At 47.3% G+C, this 22,089-nt stretch overlaps 2 protein-coding genes and 1 pseudogene across 2 annotated transcripts in view; 1 reads left to right on the forward strand and 2 right to left on the reverse strand.

Moving 5' to 3' along the window:
- The window catches only part of Sccpdh (saccharopine dehydrogenase (putative)), a 30,581-nt gene extending 17,079 nt beyond the window's left edge, over positions 1-13,502 (forward strand). The window contains exons 6-12 of the mRNA XM_090341533.1: positions 1,714-1,844; positions 3,875-3,992; positions 5,082-5,201; positions 5,285-5,341; positions 8,693-8,804; positions 11,832-11,913; positions 12,884-13,502. Of these exons, the coding sequence (XP_090197659.1) occupies positions 1,714-1,844; positions 3,875-3,992; positions 5,082-5,201; positions 5,285-5,341; positions 8,693-8,804; positions 11,832-11,913; positions 12,884-12,989 (726 nt within the window). The 3' untranslated portion in view covers positions 12,990-13,502. The remainder of the gene's footprint in view (positions 1-1,713; positions 1,845-3,874; positions 3,993-5,081; positions 5,202-5,284; positions 5,342-8,692; positions 8,805-11,831; positions 11,914-12,883) is intronic.
- On the reverse strand, positions 6,247-7,500 carry LOC150058629 (vesicle-associated membrane protein 4 pseudogene; annotated as a pseudogene).
- A 1,697-nt stretch (positions 13,503-15,199) lies between the features above and the next one.
- LOC150058630 (kinesin-like protein KIF28) overlaps positions 15,200-22,089 on the reverse strand; it is a 30,617-nt gene continuing 23,727 nt past the window's right edge. Inside the window, exons 14-23 of the mRNA XM_090341647.1 lie at positions 21,784-21,928; positions 20,767-20,885; positions 20,191-20,298; positions 19,828-20,102; positions 18,673-18,807; positions 17,979-18,145; positions 17,711-17,817; positions 17,439-17,586; positions 16,674-16,861; positions 15,200-15,355 (exon numbers count right to left, since the gene is read on the reverse strand). Coding sequence (XP_090197773.1) covers positions 15,200-15,355; positions 16,674-16,861; positions 17,439-17,586; positions 17,711-17,817; positions 17,979-18,145; positions 18,673-18,807; positions 19,828-20,102; positions 20,191-20,298; positions 20,767-20,885; positions 21,784-21,928 — 1,548 coding nt within the window. The remainder of the gene's footprint in view (positions 15,356-16,673; positions 16,862-17,438; positions 17,587-17,710; positions 17,818-17,978; positions 18,146-18,672; positions 18,808-19,827; positions 20,103-20,190; positions 20,299-20,766; positions 20,886-21,783; positions 21,929-22,089) is intronic.

A 22,089-nucleotide genomic window follows, 5' to 3' on the forward strand; every position in this document is an offset into this window, starting at 1 on the left:
GGCTCCAGTTCCCAGTACTTCCCAAAAAAGGGAAAAGAGAAAATAAATTAAGGGTTAAGGATGCAAAAATGTAGCTCAGATATAGCTGGGATTAAAGGTGTATACAACATACCTGGCTTCTTTTCCTTTTTGGGGGGAAGAGTGGGAGCAGTACTGGGCCTGATCTCAGCATCTTGTGCTTGCTAAGGCAGGTACTCCAGGATTTAACCACCTTGTTCTGCTTTCTAATAGTAAAATGTGTTTTCATGTCTTCCCCACTGGTATCTGTTTACCTGTTTTTGTTTCTATTTGTTTGAGACAATCTGTGGGGCCAGGCTGGTCTCAGTCTTGGCTATGTAGTCCAGATTGGCCTTGAGTTTGGACTCTCCTGTCACTGCCTCCCAGTGCTAGGATTACAGGCGTGTGCCACTATACCTGCCTGTGAAATTAATTTTGAAGCTTTGTAAATGTCTGTGTTCATTCAAACAAGGTGAATGAATAGAAGAAAAGCTGTCATATGTACACTCAGAAGGTAGGTATTTAAACGATTCATATAACCTAAAATTAAAAGGCACTTAGAAGATAGGTAGTGAAGGTCTGCCGTAGGTCTAGACACTCAGGAAATCTATCTCCATGCCCCTCCTTCTGCCCATGTCTCCCTGGGGTCATAGGCGAGGCTGAAAATCAAGGCATTGAGAGCCAGGAAGAGTTGTGAAAGCGGTAAAAGGTCAGCGTGTGGGGTGCATGGGTGAGACCAACAATTCCTCGTGGCTAAGAAAACAGTTACAAGTTAAATTATAAGGTACACTAATGAACCAAATATCTTCTTGTTAGTTGGGTGCCAGGAACTCACGCCTGTAATCCTAGCTACTCAGGAGGCTGAGATCTGAGGATCACAGTTCAAAGCCAGCCTGGGCACTAAAGAGCATGAGACTCTTATCTCCAATTAACCTCTAGAAAACTGGAAGTGGTGCTGTGACTCAACCTGGTAGAGCCTTGATCTGAAGAGCTCAGGGACAGTGCCCAGGCCCAGAGTTCAAACTCCATGACTGACCAAAAAAATATATATATATTAAGAAAATTAAAGTAGGGGAGGTGGGGGGGGTGGGAGGAGGGTAATGGGTACCAAGACATGTGAAAGGGTATCAATGTGTGTGAATTAATGCACCTTCTATCTGGCAAATATCATGTAACCCTTTTATTAATTATAATAAAAAATATATTAAAAGGGCCGGGAGATTGGCCTAGTGGTTAAAGTGCTTGTCTAGCATGCACAAAGACCCGGGTTCGATTCCTCGGTACCACATACATAGAAAAAAGCCAGAAGTGGTGCTGAGGCTCAAGTGGTAGAGTTCTAGCCTTGAGAAAGTCCAAGGACAGTGCTCAGGCCCTGAGCCCAGGCCAGGACTGGCAAAAAAAAAAAAAAAAAATATATATATATATATATATATTAAAAAAAAAGAAAATTAAAGTGGCCAAGATGGATATAAAATGTGAGGCCAACTGGGGAGCCATCATGTGGAACGGGAGACAGGAGGGTGTGTTGTGCATGTTACACAAGTGCTCACAAGAAGAATGGACTTGTGCAGTGTAAATATATAACATGACCAAGCACGTGTGTGTTCCCTATACCCTCAAGATTATTTAATAAGGAACTGTATGTTGCACAAACAGGTAAAATGCTGCTTGTTAGTTCATCTTAAGACATGCCTCTTTATGCTCCATGTTTTTCAGGGGCTGTGTATTCATGATGGCACTTGGAAGTCAGCAATTTATGGTTTTGCAACTAAGAACAGTTTGAAAAAACTGCGAAATGCGTCATGTCTGAAACCTGTCCCAGTCACTGGTCAGAAGTTGAAAAAAAGGTGTGTTGATTTGAAATCTGTTCTTTAGTATGTGAATCTGCCTACTGAATAAATGTCAGTTGAGTTGTATGCTGCAGAGCTACCCATGGGATACGAGTGTATGCCTTGCGGTAAGGAGCGTGCGTGCCCCCATGCTGAGATTTCAAGGGGTAGAGGGCATTTTGTATATTGTTGTTTCGTGGCTATTAATCAAGTGTGCTACTAAGAAAAGCCTGGGGAGCTTTGTATTAAGCCCAGCATTATTTTCAAAGATAAAATGTCATTGACATAGCCGCTTAACTACTTTATAATGCCTTCAACAGTGAATTTCCTATGATATCTCACTGTATCAAAATTAAGTGTCTATTTCATTTTATGCTGCAAAAAGTACCATGACCATAGCATGCATTAAATTCATTGGTAGTTCTTATATGACAACTGGCAAATAGGGGACTTTGGGGCTGTTTTTCATCTGTGTGTTTTCAATCAAGACTAGTTCTCTACTGCTTGAGCCACAGCTCCACCTCCAGCATGTCCCCAGACCCCAGGCTCCAGAGTGTTTTTTAAATTTTTGTGCCTGTCTTGGAGCATTAACGCAGGTCCTAGGCAATGTCTCTGAGCTTTTTTTTTTTTTTTTTTTTTTTTTTTTTTTGTTAACTCAAGGCTAGTGTTCTACCATTTGAGCCACAGCTCTACTTTCAGCTTTTTGGTCTCAGACTTTTCCTGCCCCAGCTGGATTAGAACCATGATCCCAGCCTCTTGAGTAGCTATGATTACAGACATGAGCCACCAGCACCCAGCTTAAGGCATGTTTTTTAAACAATACTGAAGAAAGTTGATGGGGTGGAAGAGTTATAGTATCTGTAAGCATGATGTGAAGAATATGATATTATTCCACTTGTTACTTGGTTGGGTGTAGTTGTTTGAGAAAGCAAAGGAAGAGCTATGAAAATCAGTTTAAAAGTGTGATTTCTATCTTCATTGCTAATTGCTCCAAAGAAAGTTACTGACTTTTTAATTAGGTATTGGGCTTTAACTTAGGGCCTGGGTTTTGTTGCTGAGCTCTTTTGCTCAAGGCTAGCTCTCTGCTACTTTTTTTTTTTTTTTTTTTTTTTTGTGGGTCACGGGACTTTAACTTGGCCTGGGCTCTGTCCCTGAGCTCTTCACCTCAACACTACCGCCCTACCCTGGAGCCAAACCCCACTTCCCCTTTTCTAAGGGTTAATTGGAGATAAAAGTCTCAGGGTTTTTTTGTGCCCGGGCTGGATTTGAACCTTGATCCTCAGATCTCAGCCTCCTGAGTAGTTTGGATGAGAGGCGTGAGCCACCGCCCTGCTGCCCTCTACCACTTTGAGCCATACTGCCACTTCCGGTTTTCTGGTGGCCAGTTGGAGAGGCTCATGGCCAGTTGGAGAGGCTCATGGCCTTTTGTGCCCAGGCTGGCTTGAGCCGCAGTCCTCAGATCTCAGCCTCCTGAATAGCTAGGAACCACACGCCACTGCTGGCTTTTTCTGAGTATGGCCCTGAACCAGAGCTTCATGCATGCTGGTTGAGCACTAGGCATACATTCTCGGTCCCCAATACTGACTTTTTTTTTTTTTTTGGTGGGTCCTGGGGCTTGAACTCTGGGCCTGGGTGCTGTCCCTGAGCTCTTCTGCTCAAGGCGACTGCCCTACTCATGGAGACACAGCCCTACTTCCCCTTTTTTAGTGAATAATTGGTGCCCAGGCTGGCTTTGAAGTGAGATCCTCAGATCTCAGCCTCCTGAGTAGCTAGGGTTACAGGTGTGAGCCACTGTGCCCGGCTAGCACTGACTTTTTAATTTAGAAATTTACCAACGGAACTAGTCCATAGTGGCACACACCTGTAATCACAGCACTCCGGGTGGGGGTAGGATTATCTTGAGTTTGCTATGTAGCAATGAAAAAGAGAGAGGGAGAGAGGAAGGTGAAAGGAAGAGAAGTTGGACGGAGGAGAAGAGGAATGTACCAGTTGAAGTTGTGATCACTGTGACTGGAAGAAAACCACATTTTCATGGGTCTGTTTTGTAGGTGGCCAATTTCATTTTGTAAAGAACTCAACACCTACACCATTCCTTTCTGGGGATCTGATGCGTCTGTTGTGAGGCGGACTCAGCGTTACTTGCATGAATATTTGGAGGAACCACCAGTAAGAATACGATTTATTAATAGAGAATGTTCTGTGAATTAATTTCCCTGTGTGTCTAATGTGGAGTTTTCAGGTTTATGAAGCAAGGGAAAAAAAGAGCTAAGCCAGGCGGGGTGGCTCATGCCTGCGATCCTAGCTACTTAGGAGGCTGAGATCTGAGGATCACGGTTCAAAGCCAGCCCCGGCACTGAAGTCCATGGGAGTCTTCTCTCCAGTCAACCACTAGTAAACCAGAAGTGGGGCTGCGGCTCCAGGGGCAGGGTGGTAGCCTTGAGCTGAAGAGCTCAGGGACAGCGCCCAGACCCAGAGTTCAAGCCCCAGGACTGACAAAAAAAGAGCTAAAACCCTATTTTAGCTCTGAAAATAACAGTCACAAGGTGGCAAGATTTCCATTTGATGTGCATGGTAGAGCCATGCTCTGTGATTCCCATTTGACCTGCTTGCAGATTCCCCTCACTCCTCCTCTAACAGATTACAGTATTCTATGTATTACATGTAACATGGAATAGAGCCCACATTAAATAACACATACTATATCATTTGTCTGTGTATGTGTTATACTATTCACTGTGGTACCCCATGCTACCTCTGCGGTACCAGCATGGTCTTCGTTTGTGAGGGAAGGGGTCACTCCCACAGCTGAGGCAAGAGGAACCTAATGTCCGATTAAAAGGAGATGGCGGTTTTTATCATAGGAGAAGTCCTTAATACAGACGTAGAGTGGATGATAGACTTTGTGATTCCAGTAGGGGATGCTAATTACCTTTTTTTTCCGCTAGTCCTTGGGGCTTGAACTCAGAGCCTGGGTGCTGTTCTTGGACACTTCTTGCTCAAGGCTAGCACTCTGCCATTTGAGCTAAAGGGCTACTTCCAGCCTTTGCTGTGCATGTGCTACCAAGGAATTTAGCCCAGCGCTTCATGCATGCTAGGCAACCACTCCCAGCCCCAAATTACCATTTCTTTAAAGCACAGTCCCCCGTGTCTAGTGTCTGAAGAAGCTTTCAGAACCTAATGTCGTGGAGCAGAGCTACCGATCTCACATCGTCTATCTCAGGAGGTGTGGTGCTCTGACTGTGCGCTCTCACCTAGGTCCAGTATGCTGCCTATGTGTCTGTGGGAGGCATCACCTCGGTTATTAAGCTGATGTTTGCAGGACTTTTCTTCTTATTCTTCGTGAGGTTTGGCATCGGAAGGCAACTTCTCATAAAAGTAAGATTGTTTGAAATTGGCTCATTAAATGTATTTCTCATGAGTTTTAAAAATATCACTGAGGGCTTTTTTCTTCCTTTTAGTTCCCATGGCTGTTCTCCTTTGGTTATTTTTCAAAACAAGGTCCAACACAAAAACAGGTAAGCTTTTCTTTTATGTCCATGTCCCCAAAGTACTATTTATTTGTATTTAATGCAGGGACAATATAACATGTAAGAGTTACTGGGGCATGCCCTGTTTGGTTTAGATGTTCTTTGAAGCACTTTATATAACTTAGCTCCCTTCCCTGGGAAGCGAGTCTTGGTCTGCATCTCTTGGCCGGGAGCCTGGTCTGTGGCCTACAGGGAGCAGCAGGGTTAGAGCTAGCCCTGACTCCAAAAACGTCTTCTTACTTCATAGAAATCTCCATTATTTTTACTCCTCCATTTCTGGCACAGACACACGAGCCACCGCTTCTGGCTTTTTGCTGGTTAATTGGAGATAGAGTCTCACAGACTTTACTGCCTGGGCTGTGGTTGTGATTAGATTACTCTAGGTTCCTCATATAAGTGAAGTTTAGTTCATTAGTGTAGTGTCCCCAAGGTTTGTTCATATGGAAGCAAGGGTCAGAACTTGTTTTTACATCTCGTTTTGTGTTTTCGTTCATCTGAGACAACTGCATTACTTCTGGGTTTGGTTATTGTGGACCATGCACAAATGTACTCAAAACCTCTTCAGACCCTTGCTCTAAACCCCTTAAGTGTGTGCTCACAGGTCATTGCTTGGTCATAAGTTCACTTATCTTTTTTTAAGGAACTACTAAACTTTTCCCATAGTTGCACCGTTTCACCTTTCCACCAGCAGCCCCGCAGTTATTCCAGTTTCTTCATAGCCTCACTCGTGCTTGCTACTTTTATTTTTATTTGTTTTGTGCCAGTACTGGGGCTTGAACTCAGGACCTTAAGCCCTTGCGTGGAGTTTTTGCTCAAGGATGCTGCTCTACCATTTGAGCTACAGCTCCACTTCCAGCTTATTTTTGGCTGTTTTTTTTTTTTTTTGACATTTTCCAGCAATTTTATTAGCTCCAGTTTTAGGATACCATACTATTTTCACACTGTTTAAATGTCCCATTTCCATAATCCAAATATCAAAAGAATTACTAACATATTCCCTTATATAGTTAAAAATAGGTTTACTGGAATGCTTTTAGTTATAGCTGAAGACAGAAACATTTACAACATTTAGTTTTTGTTACAACTATATACTTGTGGAAAGCAATTACAATTGCTTGCAAAGCAATTCCAATAGAAAAAGAATGATATTCTTGCAACTACTGATGGGATGGTTAAGTATCCCTTTGAGCATAAGATTTTGGTACTCAACATAGGCTTCTTGACCCCAGTCTAGCCCCACCTTGATGCAATAATTCAAGTCCTTATATCACTAACATATTAGTATGAAATACTGTCACCAATGTTTAATTATATACACAAATAATGAACTGGCAAGTATGTAGCTTCAAATTAGATCCTTGGAATACAGCAAAATTGTTATCTTTGCCTTAAACATAATTATTCAAAGCACATTTTGTTAGAAGGGAAGAAGATAATTGGACATTCTCAATGTTCCAATTTGAAGGGATACTTGCCTCTTAGTTTTTTGAAAAAGAAGTTTTGAAAGTTATATACATAGATTTCATTTAAATTATGCAGCAATCTTTTATTATTATTATTGTCCCAGATCTTGTTTAAGGAGGATCTCTGTCATCAACTCAAGTACGGTATTTCACAACTATAAGAATGATAATCACTAGCAAAAGGATAACAGCAACCAAAGCCATGATGGCTTTTAACTTGCAGCCACGCCACCTCATTTGCCTTCGAAGTTGTTTGGATCTGTTGCTAGAAGCAGTTGCATTGTCCCATAAGCTTTCTGATTTGTCCTGCAGTTCATCTAGTCTCTCCCCTCCTTCAATTGCCTTTGTAACGTTTTCTTGCATGACATCGGTAACTTCATCCACCTGATTCTGCACATGCTTAATTTTATCATTTCTAACTCCAAATCTTGGTCCAGATGGTCCCCTTAGAAAAAAGTCTCTTCTTCATCTGAATCATCTTCCAAAAGATTTCTCCTTTCACTTTTCACAGAGCCAGTGCCATCATCATCATTTAGGTGGCGCTTGAACTTGGGGGGCATATTTTTACTCACAAGGTACTCTTCTGTTTCCCAGCAGAGGAAGTATTCACCTGAGGCTCCCGAGGAGTGGCGGGCAGTGACAGGCTGCGCTGGGCGGGCGGGGGAAGGTGCGAGCAGCCGGAGGAGGAGGCCTGGCCGGGGCTATGGTGGGTGCGGACCCCGCGCCGGCCGCTGCGCCGCTGCTGCGCCCCCGCTCTCTCTATTTTGTTTTTGGCTGTTTAACTGGAGGAAACAGTCTCACATATTCTTCTGCCTGGGCTGGCTTCCTCAGTCTCAGCCCTTTGGGGAGACACTGGCACCCAGCTACGTTTACTTTTCACTTACCTCTGCTTCATTAGAGCCCCAACTCCGAGACTCTGGAAAATAGTTTTGAAGCTGAATGTGTAGCTGGCCTACACAAAGTTGTCACTCACCCACATATATGGCAGCAAGGAAGGGGACAGAGTGGCCCGTGTCTGACCTTGACCTCACATCTAGAATTCTAGGCTCTCCATATGCCGTGCTACTGCATCCCTCGTTGCCATTAATAAAAGCTTTTCTCCTTTCTGGAATCTGCCCTAGTTTTCGGTGTAATAAACTGTTAAAATGTGTGTATATATGCAGGCATGTGTGTGTTATGTATGTCTGTGTGTGTATGCATGCATGTATTTATGTACCCCTGTCACCGTCTGCTCTCTGCCCCAGGAGATGTAAGGCCTCCTGGGAGCTGCTGCGGCCCTCAGCTCCTACCTCATCTTCCTGCTTAGATGTTTCTTTCCTCAGTAAATCGTAAGCTCTGTATTCTGTTCTGATAGTAGAACCTAAAGTGACAACTAATGGCCAAGCAATTTTTACTGAATGTCCACTGAAGTCTTCCACTTTATTCCTAAATTTATTGATTGTAAAAGATGCTAAGTCCACAGAATTGAATTTTTACCTGTTTTAAGTAGTGCAAAAAACAACAACAAAAAACACCTCTGTGCCCCAGGCCTGTGTTTCTGTGGCTTGTTTTCTGTTTTTGTCTTGACCCCCTAACAGACAGCTAACAGCAGCGGTCCATGGTACACTCCCTGCTGAAATGACCCATGGGCTTGATGGCCTTGCCCTCTGTAACCACGACCCAAGAACCTTCCTCTCCCCTCCTCCACAACACACCAGCCATGCAGATAACTTGACTGATTTTGTCCCACGCTTAAAGGATGACAAGATATGTGACAGACAGAATGCTAATATTTTTATCTAGAAATACTATATGCGAAGTAAAGCAGTGGATCTTACTGTGTTCCTAGAAGACAGGACATACGTATTTATTGAGCCTTTTGCATTCTCCTTCCCAGATCGATGCCTCATCATTTACACTGACATTCTTTGGTCAAGGATATAGCCAAGGCCTTGCGGCTGAGAAGAACAAACCAAATGTCAAAATTTGTACTCAGGTGAAAGGACCAGGTATTTTGCATGATTTAAAGATAGATGTTTTATGTTGCCTTAAACAATATGCAATTGAAGTATATTCTTTTAAGCTAATTTTATTAATGTATGCTTCTCTTTTATTTTTTCATTGCCATTCAGTAGTTCAGTTTTCTTCTCTTGTCTTCTCTTCTTTTGGTCATGGGGCTTGAACTCAGGGCCTAGACTCTTTTGCTCAAGGCTAGGGCTTTACCGCTTGAGCCACAGCACCACTTCTGGTTTTCTGTGATTAATTGGAGATAAGAGTTCACAGATGTTCTTGCCTGGGCTGGCTTTGAACCGGGACCCTCAGATCTCAGCCTCCTCAGTCGGGAAATGGAGGAGAAGGAAGGAATTGAGCCAGGCCCAATCTTCCACAGGCGGGGACTGCATCTAGCCTATTTCTTTTCTTTCTCCTAACAGGATTATAGACATGAGCCACCAGCCCTCAGCTTAATATTTCAAATTTAAGGATGGGCAAGTTTGAATTATTAAGAAAAGAGCTCATTGAGCCAGTGGCTCACGCCTGTAATCCCAGCTACTCAGGAGGCTGATATCCGAGGATCAAGGTTCAAAGCCAGCCTGGGCACATAAAGACCTGAGACTCTTATCTCCAATTAACCTCTAGAAAATGGGAAGTAGTGCTTGACTCACCAGTAAGGTGGTAGTCTTGAGCTGAAGGGCTCAGGGACAGCGCCCAGGCCAAGTTCAAGCAATAGCTTTGATAAGTTGTTTTTAAAAAGATCTGTTGGAGGAGCCGGGAGTTTGGCCTAGTGGTAGAGTGCTTGCCTAGCATGCATGAAGACCCAGGTCTGATTCTTCGATACCACATACATAGCAAAAAAGGCAGAAGTGGTGCTGAGGCTCAAGTGGTAGAGCTCTAGCCTTGAGAAAGTCCAAGCACAGTGCTCAGGCCCTGAGTTCAATAGATAGAGAGAGAGAGAGAGAGAGAGAGAGAGAGAGAGAGAGAGAGAGAGAGAGAGAGAGAGAGAGAGAGATCTGTTGGAGCTGAGTGCTAGTGGCTCACACCTATAATCCTAGCTACTCAGGAAGCTGAGATCTGAGGATTGTTGTTAAAGCCAGCCCAGGCAGGAAAGCCACGAGAATCCTATATCCCTGACATTAAAGCTCAAACACAGCACTCAGGCCCTGAGTTCAAGATCCAGGACTGGCAACAACAACAGAAAGGCATATTGGGTAGGTGCCCTGGTCACACCTATAATCAGGAATCTTAAGATCTAAGAATCTGGTTTTAAAGCCAGCCAGAGAGAAAAGTTCATTAAACTCTTACCTCCAATTCATTGTCAAAAAACCAGCAGTGGAGCTATGGATCAAGTGGTAGAGTCTTAGCTTTGAGCACCCCAGTCCCCCCCGCCCCCCCACCAAAATCAGGGACAGTACCTCACTGTGAGTTCTCAAGCTCTAGGACTTCCCCACCTCCCCAAAACAGATCCATCACCTAAATGAAGAACTTTTCCTGTAAATTTCAGAGAACTACACAGAGATGAAGCATTTATAAAATAAAGTTTAAATACCATTGTCCTGATGGGTGGGCAGCGTGTGTGTGTGTGCGTATTAAGCCAGATGACCGTGAGGTTATATACATGTTGCCTCTTTTTCAGATTCTCAGCTAGCGTCGTGAGATAGTTGGAGTATGTTTTTATTACTTGACAGCAATGTTACTTGGGTTTGTTTAGTTTTTCTAAGATACTGACAAGTTGCATTTGTAAAAGCAAAATATCTGAATGCAGGGTCCGCTGGATATATGACTAGAGAAATAGGTTTCATTCATTGCTGAACAGTGCCTGAGCAGGACGGTGGGTGTCAGATGAGTGTGGCTCAGCCATGACTAGGCCTTCATGTCCTTATCTGTGAAGCAGAGTTAACACAACTGCATCCAAGCACCGTGAAAATTAAGTGAGTTTTTAATAGTTAAAGCACTTAGCCCACACTTGACACTTAGTAAATATGATCTGAGCTGAGTGCCAGTGGCCTGTAGTCCGAGCTACTCAGAAGGCAGAGATCTGAGGATCATGGTTGGAATCCAGCCAGGACAAGAAAGTCCTTGAGACTGTTTTGTTTAACAAATGACCAGAATATTGAAAAAAATTCTGGCACAGGGTATGTGGTACCTGCCTGGAATTCCAGTGACTCAAGAAGCACAGGCAAGAGGATTATCCAGAAGCTAATGTAGGTAGATGGCTAGAACTTTACCTCAATAAGTAAAGCAAAAAGTGCTAGGGGCTTGGCTGAGTTGAAACTGAAGTACTACCAAAAGTAAAAGTAAGTTCCAAGCCTTGTGCTGGTGGCTCACACCTAGAATCCTAGCTGTTCAGAACACTGAAACCTGAAGGTCACAGTTCAAAAACAGCCTGGCAAGGAAGTCCGAGGGACTCGAACTCAGGCCTGAACACTGTCCTTGGGCTTTCTCAAGGCTAGAGCTCTACCACTTAAGCCATAGCACCACTTCTAGCTTTTGCTATATATGTGGTACCAGGGAATTGAACCCAGGTCTTTGTGCATGCTAGGCAAGCACTCTACCACTAGGCCAAACTCCCGGTCCCGTCTGAGAGACTCTTATCTCTAATTAACCACCAGAAAACCAGAAGTGGAGCTGTGGCTCAAAGTGGTAGAGTCTAGCCTTGAGCAAAAAAGCAGAGTGCCCAGGCCTTGACTTTAAGCCTCATGACCAAAAATAAAAACCAAAACCAAAAACAATAAAAAACCAAATTCCATATGAGCCAGGTGGCTCACACCTGTAACTAACCCTAGCTACTCAGGAGGCTGAGATCTGAGGATCAAGGTTCAAAGCCAACCCGGGAAGTAAAGAACCTGAGACTCTTGTCTCCAATTAACTTCTAGAAAAGGTGGTAGAAAGGGTGGTAACCTTGAGCTGAAGATCTCAGGGACAGCGCCCAGGCCTAGTTCAAGACCCATGACCCACAAATGATAATAATAATAACAACAACAACAAACAAATTCTTGTGTGTTCACACATGCTCTCTTTTTCCTTGGTCGTTCCTGCAGAGGCTGGCTATGCAGCCACACCCATAGCCATGGTCCAGGCCGCCATGACTCTTCTGAACGACTTCCCTGACCTCCCGAAGGGGTAAGCTTGGGGGTTCCTGGTTAGGAGATAGGGTTTTGTTCATAAAATAGTTCAGCTTATCTTGAATTGATTTGCAGGTTTGGGAGCTGCTTGTGGCATTTGTAGTTCTTGTCATGCAATGTAGATTAACATAATGACCCCTGGGAATCACTGCAGAAGACAGAAAGCCTGCTGAGCCCTGTAAGCAGGCTCCAGCTCACTTGGGCCCTGCAGAGAAGTCCCTTTCATGTCTGTGACAGTGCTAACAGGCCTGTGAGCACTCTGGAGCACAGTTGGGACCCTGGGCCATTGTGGGGTGGGGTGGACCAGCGTCTTCATAGGGCATCCCACCCTACCCTACCCCGCCACTCCAAAGCAGGCCACAGACTGGCAGCTGACAAGTCAAGCAGGCATAATTCAAGATTAAGTAACACAAATAACAATGTGAAGTAGTAAAACCTGCTTAGACTTTTTTTTTCTTTTTTTCTGGAAGTCAGGGCCTGAGCACTGTCCTTGGACTTTCTCAAGACTAGAGCTCTACCACTTGAGCCACAGTGCCACCTCATGCGTTTTCTATGTATGTGGTACTGAGGAATCGAACCCTGGTCTTGCCCATGCTAGGCCAGTGCTGTAGCACTCAGCCACACTCCTGGTTCAACCTGCTTAAACTTACATGCACACACTGGGCCTTTGGCATGCATGCTCACCATTCTGTTTCGGGACAAGGGATCCAGTTTGCATCCTGTTGTAGTAGCGACTCCTGGGTTGACTGCAGTGAGGCTGGCTCGTGTGTGCGTGCAGCACTGGTCACCCCAGCTGGCGGTGGGGGTGGCCGAGCTCTGGTTTCTTCTGAATAGGTAGCTCTTTGCTCCTTTGGCACAGGGTCGAGTAGACATGGGTTTTCAGGAGTTGTGCAGTGATATGCTCGCTGGTCCTGACATGGGGTGGGGGGAGGAGCCCTTCACTGTTTTCTCTTGTTCCTGTGCTACAGGGGCGGGGTCTTCACCCCCGGAGCCGCTTTCTCCAGAACAAGGTTGATTGACAGACTCAACCAGCATGGTATTGAATTTAGTGTCATTAGCAGCTCTGAAGTCTAAACAGTTGAAGAACCGAAGTCATTAAATGCATGAATTAACAGCTCCTGTATTTGATACATGAGATTCTTCTATGAGCCTGTCTGACTATATGTGGAGATGAGTGTCAAAGTGTAAAATCTACACATTAAAAGCAGGAAATTGTACTAACTTACTCTGAACTTCAAATCTCAGCTGATTTTATTGCTTATGAAAGAAAACTAACACTGGCCTCACTTTTCGTTGAAGTGTTCCTGGTAGACTCGGGTGGTGAGTGCGAGATGGTGGCGGGTCTCCCTCCCTGGTGGTGATGCTAACTGGTCCCCAGAGCCGTGCTCAGGCTGCAGCGGCTGTGCAGCCACCGCTGCTGCCCTTGCCATGGAGGGGGGAGTCTCCTCCCTGAGTTTCTCTGCAGTGTGTGAGCTTTTGCTAAATGGATCCCACTTTTTTCCCCCCTATTTTAGCCTGGTTTCTTACCCATCCACACTGATTTTGGACTGTTTGTCTAAGTTGAATAATAAAGAGTTTTCAATTGAATGATGGTTTTTGTTTGGGCCTGTATTGTATAGTACGAGACAGGTGTTGTTTCAGGTGGTCTGTCCAAAAATGGGCTTTTATTCTTTCCCTGGTTCTGTACCTGTGATCAGCTTTAAGTTTCTGTTCATCTTCACTGTCTAAGCCGAATTTTTCTCAAAATTACATTTTGCATTTTCACCCAGGCTTGGCCCTGAAGTCCTTAAATAAGGCAAAAGACTTGATATGTGATAATCCCATGCTAACACCACTCACTGTGTGGGGAGCAAGCCCCACGGGCGCCTCCTGCTGTCCAGAGGCAGCGAAAGTCTCCAGTGTAAAACTTGTTTTAAGTGACCTATTCTATCTACAGGTTGACATAGCATATGTTGTGTGAGGTGGGGTTGAAGTAGAATGGCTCACCATACCTCCAATACCTTTGGGTTGAGGACGTTTAATACCCTCTTCCAGCTATTCTGAGGAGTCCATTCCTGTTTTCTGTGGGATGGGACTCATTCCTCCTAACCTGCCCTGCGTCCAGCCCTGGTTCTGCCAGCCCTGAGACGGCCCCATGTGTGGTCTGGCTGACTTCACATGCCTCTCCCCACTGTGAGCAAGGGCCCTGGGCAGCTCTGGAGGCAGCTCTGCCACGCTCACTTCAGTTCTTTGGGGGTGGATGCTGGATTGTATGGCAATTGCAATTTTTTTTTTTTTGGTGGGTCTTGGGGCTTGAACTCTGGGCCTGGGTGCTATCCCTGAGCTCTTCAGCTCAAGGCTACCACCCTACCCCTTGAGCCACAGCCCCACTTCCCATTTTCTAGAGGTTAATGGGAGATAAGAGTTTCATGTTCTTGAGTGCTCAGGCAGGCTTTGAACCTTGATCCTCAGGTCTCAGCCTCCTGAGTAGCTAGGATGACAGGCGTGAGCCACCGGACGTGGCAGGTAATTGCATTTTTTTTTTAGCACTTTCCAGAATGGCTCATTTCTCCCAAAAAGATGGGTGCAGGGCCTCAGAGGCTGTACTGCCTACCTGGACCCCCTTCTCACCAAGCACTAAATACTCTTGTCAAGACTCAGGACAGTCACTTCCCAGAGCTCTCCACATCTGTCCTCAACTAAGCCTCACTGCAGGATGAACTCATTCCTGGCTGCAGCGAGGACCTCCCCTCAGTGCCGGAAATCCCACCCCCCAGCGAGCTGAGACGTCTCAGAGGAACACACAAAAAGAAAACCTGCCAGGTGAAACTTACACTTAGAAACAATCATTGTCTGTCTGGAGGCCCAACAAGAAACGTACCAGAGAGTTTTATTTGAAGTTAATTACTTCCATAAGAATATTAATGGAAATGATGACATCTCTGTGCGCCACGCTTCTAGTTGCTTTGTGCTCTCTAGCAATTGGCCGCCATCCCACATGGTGAGGAGGGGCGAAGGCTCAGGCGCCTGTCCTGGGTCAGTAACTGCTGCATGAATCCAGGATTGAGGCCAGAGTGCAGAGTGCTCATCTTACATCTCACTCTCATCCTGCAGGCAGGGTCCTGCTTACGTAGTTCACAGTTCAGCTGTAGCCAGCCTGGTGATGGCACTTGTGTATAATTCTAGAAACGCACTCCATGTCTCAAAACAAAATAAACCACTTAAAACTAGCCAGATGGGGTGGGAAACACACAGGTCAGTTAGACTCGGTGGTTTTTACTATGTGGTTTTTCCTCAGTGTATCCTTACTGTGTCATACGCAACAAATATTCTCTCTTCTTTTTCACTATAAGTGCAACATCGTTTTTCAGTTTCCATAAGCTAGATTCAAAGAGGTCTCCAAAGTCCTTTAGCATCTGAGACTGTAGGTGTATAAATGGTCGGAGCATTTGATCATCTTCCTAAAAAAAGGAAAAAAGAAAGGCGAAAAGAATGACGGACATTGTATCATCAGGCTGGAAAAGTACACTTGGCAGAATCAGGAAATCACCCAGAAGCATCCGGTTTCCACCGGGGATCTGAATACCAAGAACTGGTGAGCAAATATCGTTCATCTTGGACTGTTAGATCTTGAGCACTGCGGACACTCAGGTTTGCAGGGGAAGCTGTGGGAGCGAAGACTCCGTGCATGGAGAGGGAGGAGGGTGCCTGAGCAGGGGCAGCTGGAACTCAGTGATGATGCCTCTGGATTTCTGAAATTCCTCTTCAGACTCTGCCAGTTTTTCCAAGTTGGGACTGGAATGTGGCTTAGTGGTGGAGTGCTTACCTAGCCTGCGTAAAGCCCCAGGTTCAATTCCTCAGGACCACATACGCAGAAAAAGCCAGAAGTGGTGCAGTGGTTCAAGTGGTAGAGTGCTAGCCTTGAGCAAAAGATTCTCAGAAGACAGTGCCTGGGTCCTGAGTTCAAGCCTCAGGACTAGCAAAAAAAAAATAGTACTTGCATTTTGTGTCTATGTGTGTGCCAGTTCCTGGAGCTTGAACTCAGGGCCTGAATTCTGCCCCTGAGCTTTTTTACTCAAGGTTGGCACTTTACCACTTGAACCACAGCTCCATTTCTTGCTTCTTGGTGCTTAATCAGAGATTAGAGTCTCATGGACTTTCCTGTCTGGACTGGCTTTAAACCACAATCTTCAAATGTTAGCTTTGAGAGCTAGGATTATAGGCATGAGCCACCAGTGACTTGGTAAGAGAAATGGTTTAATATTCCAAAAACTAATACTTGATGATAGATTCAGGCTGACAGGAGTGCCAGGTTTTGGAAGATCTCAGATTTTTGGATTAAACATGTTTATGAGACTATTCCAAAATTCTAAAAACTTTGAAGTACTTCTAATTCCAAGGATTTCAGATAAGCTATTCAACCTGAATACCAACTGACTGTCTCAGACCTGGATTATTCTTAACTTTGTCATATCTTTTGCCTAGTACGTATTCCCTTTTAAAATGATCTTAGTGTTTTATACACACACACACACACACACACACACACACACACACACACACCCATACAAAAGAGGACCAAAAACATATGCTCAGGTCTCAGTAGGGTAAGCAAGGCCCTGCCTCAGTTTCTCCGCTGTCTTCCCCCTCCCAGTGTCACCTGATCTGTGTGACATCCTACGTTGCTGAACAGTTTTGCCACCTAGAGTTCTGTCGCGCTCAGGAGGCACAGTGAGGAGGTGGCTGTGTGTAAAGGCTCTCAGGATGTGAGCTACTTACGGGGGGCTTGTGCTGCCTCAGCTGCAGGCACCGTGCTCTAGCCACACTCATGCCCTGGTAGAACTCCTTGAGCGCTCTGGCCAGCTCGGCGTCACCCCGGGCCTGAGTGCACCTGAGGCTCACGTCTCTGGCTGGTGGCAGTTGTGTTGTGTTTCCAGTTATCTTCTGTGCATCAGAAGGCTTAGGGGCTGAGGTAAAGGGAAAAGGCATTTACTACCTGCATACCTCCCCTGGTATCTCTGTGCTGTTTTACTTTGGTGGAGTCTTATATCTGCCTTTATCAGTGGATTTATGGCACCAATATAATCCAACCAAAGAAGTCTCACAAGGCAGAAGAAAAAATGGAATGGTACAAGATATAAACTTATTAGCAAGTTTGTCTTGGGGCTGGAGGTATAGAAGTATCAAATACCAAGTCTGAGTGTTGGTCTCAAACTAAAGGAAAAAGAGGTTTGCCTTTGCCAGACACCAGAGGTTCACTCCTGTAACACCAGCTAACTCAGAGGCTGAGATCTGAGTATGGTTCCAAGCCTGCCCGGGGAAGGCTTGTCCCTGGGACTCTTAGCTCCAATTAACCGCCCACAAAAGCCAGAAGTGGAGCTGTGGCTCAAGTGGTTGAGCAAAAGAAGCTTAGGGACAGTGCCCAGACTGTTGAGTTCAAGCCCCAGGATTGGCACCAAAGAAAAAGGCTGTCTGTCTTAGACAAATACACACCACAGGTATAGTCTGGGGCTGAGCTAAGCGGCCGCGACTGCAGCAGCTCACCGTGTTGGCGAAGGCCACTTTTCTCCAAGGATTCCTTGAGAATCACATTTTCCTCCCTCAGGGATCGGTTAGTGTTTCTGAGCAGTTCCGCTTCCTGTTCTAATTTGAACAGCTTCTGATAAAGTTCTGAAGTCTGGCTAGATGTGTTCTACGACAGAGACGCCGTTCAGCTGGGGGACCGGCACTCTTACCACCCCAGCAACCCCAGGTCCACAGGCCAGAACGCTGATGTTCCTGGGCGGCTGTGGCTCGTGGCTGTCACATGTACACACCTGGCTTGAGTCCTTCACACCGGGAAGTTTCTCGGTGTCCAGCATGATATGGCCTTCCCTGGTGACTGGGAGGTGCAGCTGGGGGCAGCTGAGCTCCGTGCAGCCTTCTGTGGTGCGGGAGACACATCAGAAGAGCTGCTGAGCAAGAGCTCTGCCCTGGCTGGGAAGACCCGGCTTCTCTCCTTCCCTCCCTGCCTTTCTCCCACCCTCCTCCCACCCCCTCTCACCAAATGGTTCCCCAAGGGAGCAAAAGGGGAAAGGCGCTAACCTTGAAGACCCCACAAGTCAACAATGAGGGCATTTGTCTGTAAATAATTCAGAAACTCATGAGACACATGTAAAGCTGCAAACTGGACAGTCTCCTCGATTTGAGGATTCACGTTTGCCCACGCAGGTTTAGTATATAAAGTGTGAGGAAGGTCGTAAATTCTGTATCTGAGAAGAGAACACAGAACAAGTTAAAACCAGAAGGGGCGCCTTTGTAAAGAAAGCAGAGGAGCCCCAAAGGTGCCCACCCACGCCGCAGTCAGACGCAAAGACCTATCTGCAGTTCTTACAACTCGTGCCTCCACACGAGCACTACAGCCACGTCTAATAAGAGGCAAGGCACCTCGGCTTTCTAGGCAGCCATTCTAAAGTTGCTCATTTTGCACATCAGGTCAGAGCATTCGTTGCTTTTCCTTTCCGACGTCTCAGTTGAGTTGGCCCCGTCCTGTGCAGTGCCTCTCCGCCTTATGAGGGAGAACACTTCACACACAGCGGAGGGCAGCTGGGCTCGGAGGAGCAGCAGCCCGTGAAGATTTCGACTGCGTCCGTCACTGAAGGTCCAGTGACCGCAAGAGACATGTGCTTTGCTCCTTAACAGACGGGGGAGTAGCCACATGGAGCTGAGCACATAGACACAACCTCGAGGGGAGGCTCCTCCCCCAGACCACGCAGCAGGCCACACTGTGGGCTGGTACCCAAGCTGAACGCCGCGCTTCCCATCTTCCTTGAGCCACCGGACACCAAGGCACTGGACAAGGTGAATCTGGAAGTCCATCCTCTTGCCCAGCAGGTCCAGAGGATCCGTGGCCACGTCGTCCTCACCATAAGCTCTGCAGATGAGAGGTAGACGCCGTCTCAGCAGCTGGACCCGGCCAGTTAGCACCGGGCATTCAAGGTGACAAAAATGGGCCTGAAGAGACAGCTTAGACCACGGAAGGCGGGAGAGTGGTCGTGTCAGTTGTAAAATTCATCCACGAGTCACCTGGTCTGCATGACGCCTCAGGGGAGACAGGCCTGGCCTGTTCATGGAGCCCGCAGCCCAGAGGCAGCGCTGTGAGCACGAACAACTCACAGATGGAGAAGAGGGGAACTCTGCCTTTCCCCTCAGATTTCCATGTAGCAGTTTTCCTTGACACATTCTGCACAGGCCAGAGTCGCCCTCTGGCCTGCCAGCTTTCTACCAGGCCTCCTTGCCCCACTCAAGCCCACAGAGTCTGAAATCGTCTGCAGTGTAATCACAAGGCAGCCAAAGGCCAAGAATGTCCTAGGAAGAAAGCCTTCTAGTGTAGCTTTCCCTTTCAGTAAGGGGAAAATGGGGCTACTCAGTAAAGGGCTGGCAGCTCACATCTGTAATCCTAGATACGCTCAAGGCTGAGAGGTTTAAAGCCTGACTCTTATTTTTTTTTTGCCAGTTCTGGCCTTGAGCTCAGGGTCTGAGCACTGTCCTTGGACTTTCTCAAGGCTGGAGCTCTACCACTTGAGCCTCAGCACCAATTCTGGCCTTTTTCTATGTGTGTGGCACCAAGGAATTGAACCCAGATCCCACTAGGCCAAACTCCTAGCCTAAAACCTGACTCTTATCTCCAAGTAACCAGCAAAAAGCTAGAAGTGGAAGCTCAAGTGGTCACTAAGCTGGGCCCTGCCTTCCAGCCCCAAAGAAAATGCCTATGTAGAAGATGACTACCAGGCAGTGAGCAGAGCTTAGGGCAGCACTGACAGCCTGAAACAGAACCAGTTCCCACAGAAGTGGAGAGGGCGGGGCCGGCTGTCAGTGTGCAGCCCCTGGGGGCATGGAGATCCAGTGGGGCAGTCATGAAGGACCCCGCCCCCCCGAGGGGGGAGACACCCACCGTCCTGCCGGGGAGCAGGGGGTGACGCGGACATGCAGCACCGCCTCCTCCAGCCCCTCGCAGCTCAGAAACTCCACCTGCTCCTCGAGCTTCATGCAGTGGGCCAGCGCCTGCAGCCAGAGGTGTGCAGAGCCCACGTGCACCACCTCCACAGGATCCCAGAAGGGGTCGTCGCCCTGCGCCACGCAGCCGTCTTCTCCGTCTAGGAAGCGCTGGTAGAGATCATCCATTAGGAACTTCCTATTGATAAACTTGGCTTTGGACCAAACCCACACCTGGAAGTGCAAAGGTAGATCACGGGATGCCACATGCTCCCGTGTGAGCCGGTGCACACGGGGCGGGGCTGCCCCCGCAGGGCCTCACCTCCCGAGTCCACTGGTTAGTCACCCTCACCATGACCTCCTTCTGCAGATCAAAGCCCCTGGAATCGGAGGACGCTAAATTCTTCACCTTCAGCTCCATGCGAAGCCCCTGGTAAAAGAAGCACTTCTCCTAAGTAATTCCAGTTTTTCGTATTTGAAAGCTTTGTTTGCTTTCACTGTTCCCACACTCGAGCTTTCTCAAAGAACACAGTCCAGCTTTTGCTCCTAAGTCTTCTAATGAAGAGAAGTGGCCGAACACTTCCCAATAACACCCTGCTGTGCGCACTAAAGCCAGGAGCCCCTGTGCACCTAGATCTGATGCTGCCAGTGTTCATTCCAGGCCAAATCCCCTCTGTGGCAGAGCAGCCGTGCGCTGCTCAGACCCAGAGGTTCTGGGTTCTGGCCAGGCGCTAGGCCTTGGAGTCAAAGGGGATGGAGCTCAGGTTGGCTGGGAAGGCCGGCTGCTAGTCTAGCTTGTGTCACTGTTTCACTGTGGAGCTCAAGAAAACCCTGGGCCTCTCTAGGCCTTGAGGTCCTTCCTGGACCTCACACCATACTCATATCTGGTCACAATCACCTTCTTCAGCTCTTCACTCATTTGATTTGCTTCTGCGACCAGCGGCATGAGCTTGACGTAGTCGTGGAGTGCGGCCGGGACGCTGGGGTCGGCTTGGCCAGCCTCATGGCTCGCAGCACCTAGCGAGGCAGCACGAGTATGCAAGTCTGTCACTTGTTCAGTGACATGTCCAGATTATGGATAAATTCGCGCACACCTCTGTGTGAATTGCTCATGGCAACCTGAGAATCTTGGTCTCACCGTGACCGAAGGCCCCAGGGTTTACTCTCAGTCCTGAGACTGGTGAGCTAAGGGGCCTCCAGACTGGAGGACAATTAGGGTGGAATCCGCTAGACCTGAGAATGTCAGGTCAGGGGCCCTGGCAAGTCAGCACTCTGTGCCTTCTTACACCGCGCTGGCAGGACTGGGTGTAGGGCTGGGACGATGGGACGGCCAACTCTCTATCCTGGGCTTCTCTGCCTGTGGGTTACATAGGCCACGGGCTCGACTCTCCCCCAGCCCCACCTCAGGCACAGTGCCCTCAACCCAAGGCTGAAGACAGGTTCACCTCACTGCCAGGGCCCTGTGAGGCACAAGTCCACCACTGTGGGACAAGCAATTGAAAGGGTGAGGGAGTTTGTCAAGAACTTCAACAGAAGGGTCAGAAAGTAGATTTTAAATCAATTCTTTTTGCTGAAATTCTGAGGAAAACATGTAGGCAGAAAGGGGGACTCATACATCCACGCAGGAGTGACACACACTTCTTAGTTTCTTTGCCAGTCCTTAGATTGGAACTCAGGACCCAGTGCTGTCCTTGGGCTCTTTTGCTCAAGGAAGGCTAGTGCCCTACCACACTTGAACCACAGCTCCACTTTTTGCTGGCAAACTGGAGATAATAGTCTCAAGAACTTTACTGCTCAGCCTCCTCCTGAGTAGCTAGGATCGCAGCTCACCCTGGGGCAGATGAGGGTAGAGACCCCAAGGCCCTTGCTGGCCCCTGCCTGGTCCCTGCCCCGCCTGGTTCTGCCCAGCCCCTACCCAGCCAGTCGGCGCTCACGCCCTCTGCGGCTGCCCGCTCCAGCTGGAAGAAGTCGTAGTCAAATTTGCGCCAGTCTTCGCTGCCCCGCTCGGACGGGAAGCCCACGTACAGGTAAGTGCTGTTGGATCCGAAAATAATGCGGTCCTAGGGGGAGACAGGCTGGGCTCAGACCGCTCACCCACTCCCCAGGCTCAATCAAGGACATCCTTGGGCTTTCTCAAGGCTAGAGCTCTGCCACTTGAGCCACAGTGCCACTTCTGGCTTCTTCTGTGTATGTGGAACCAAGGACTCAAACCCAGGTCTTT

Source organism: Megascapheus bottae, chromosome 10 (assembly GCF_031878675.1).
Source record: "Megascapheus bottae isolate mThoBot1 chromosome 10, mThoBot2.hap1, whole genome shotgun sequence".
NCBI lineage: Eukaryota > Metazoa > Chordata > Mammalia > Rodentia > Geomyidae > Megascapheus > Megascapheus bottae.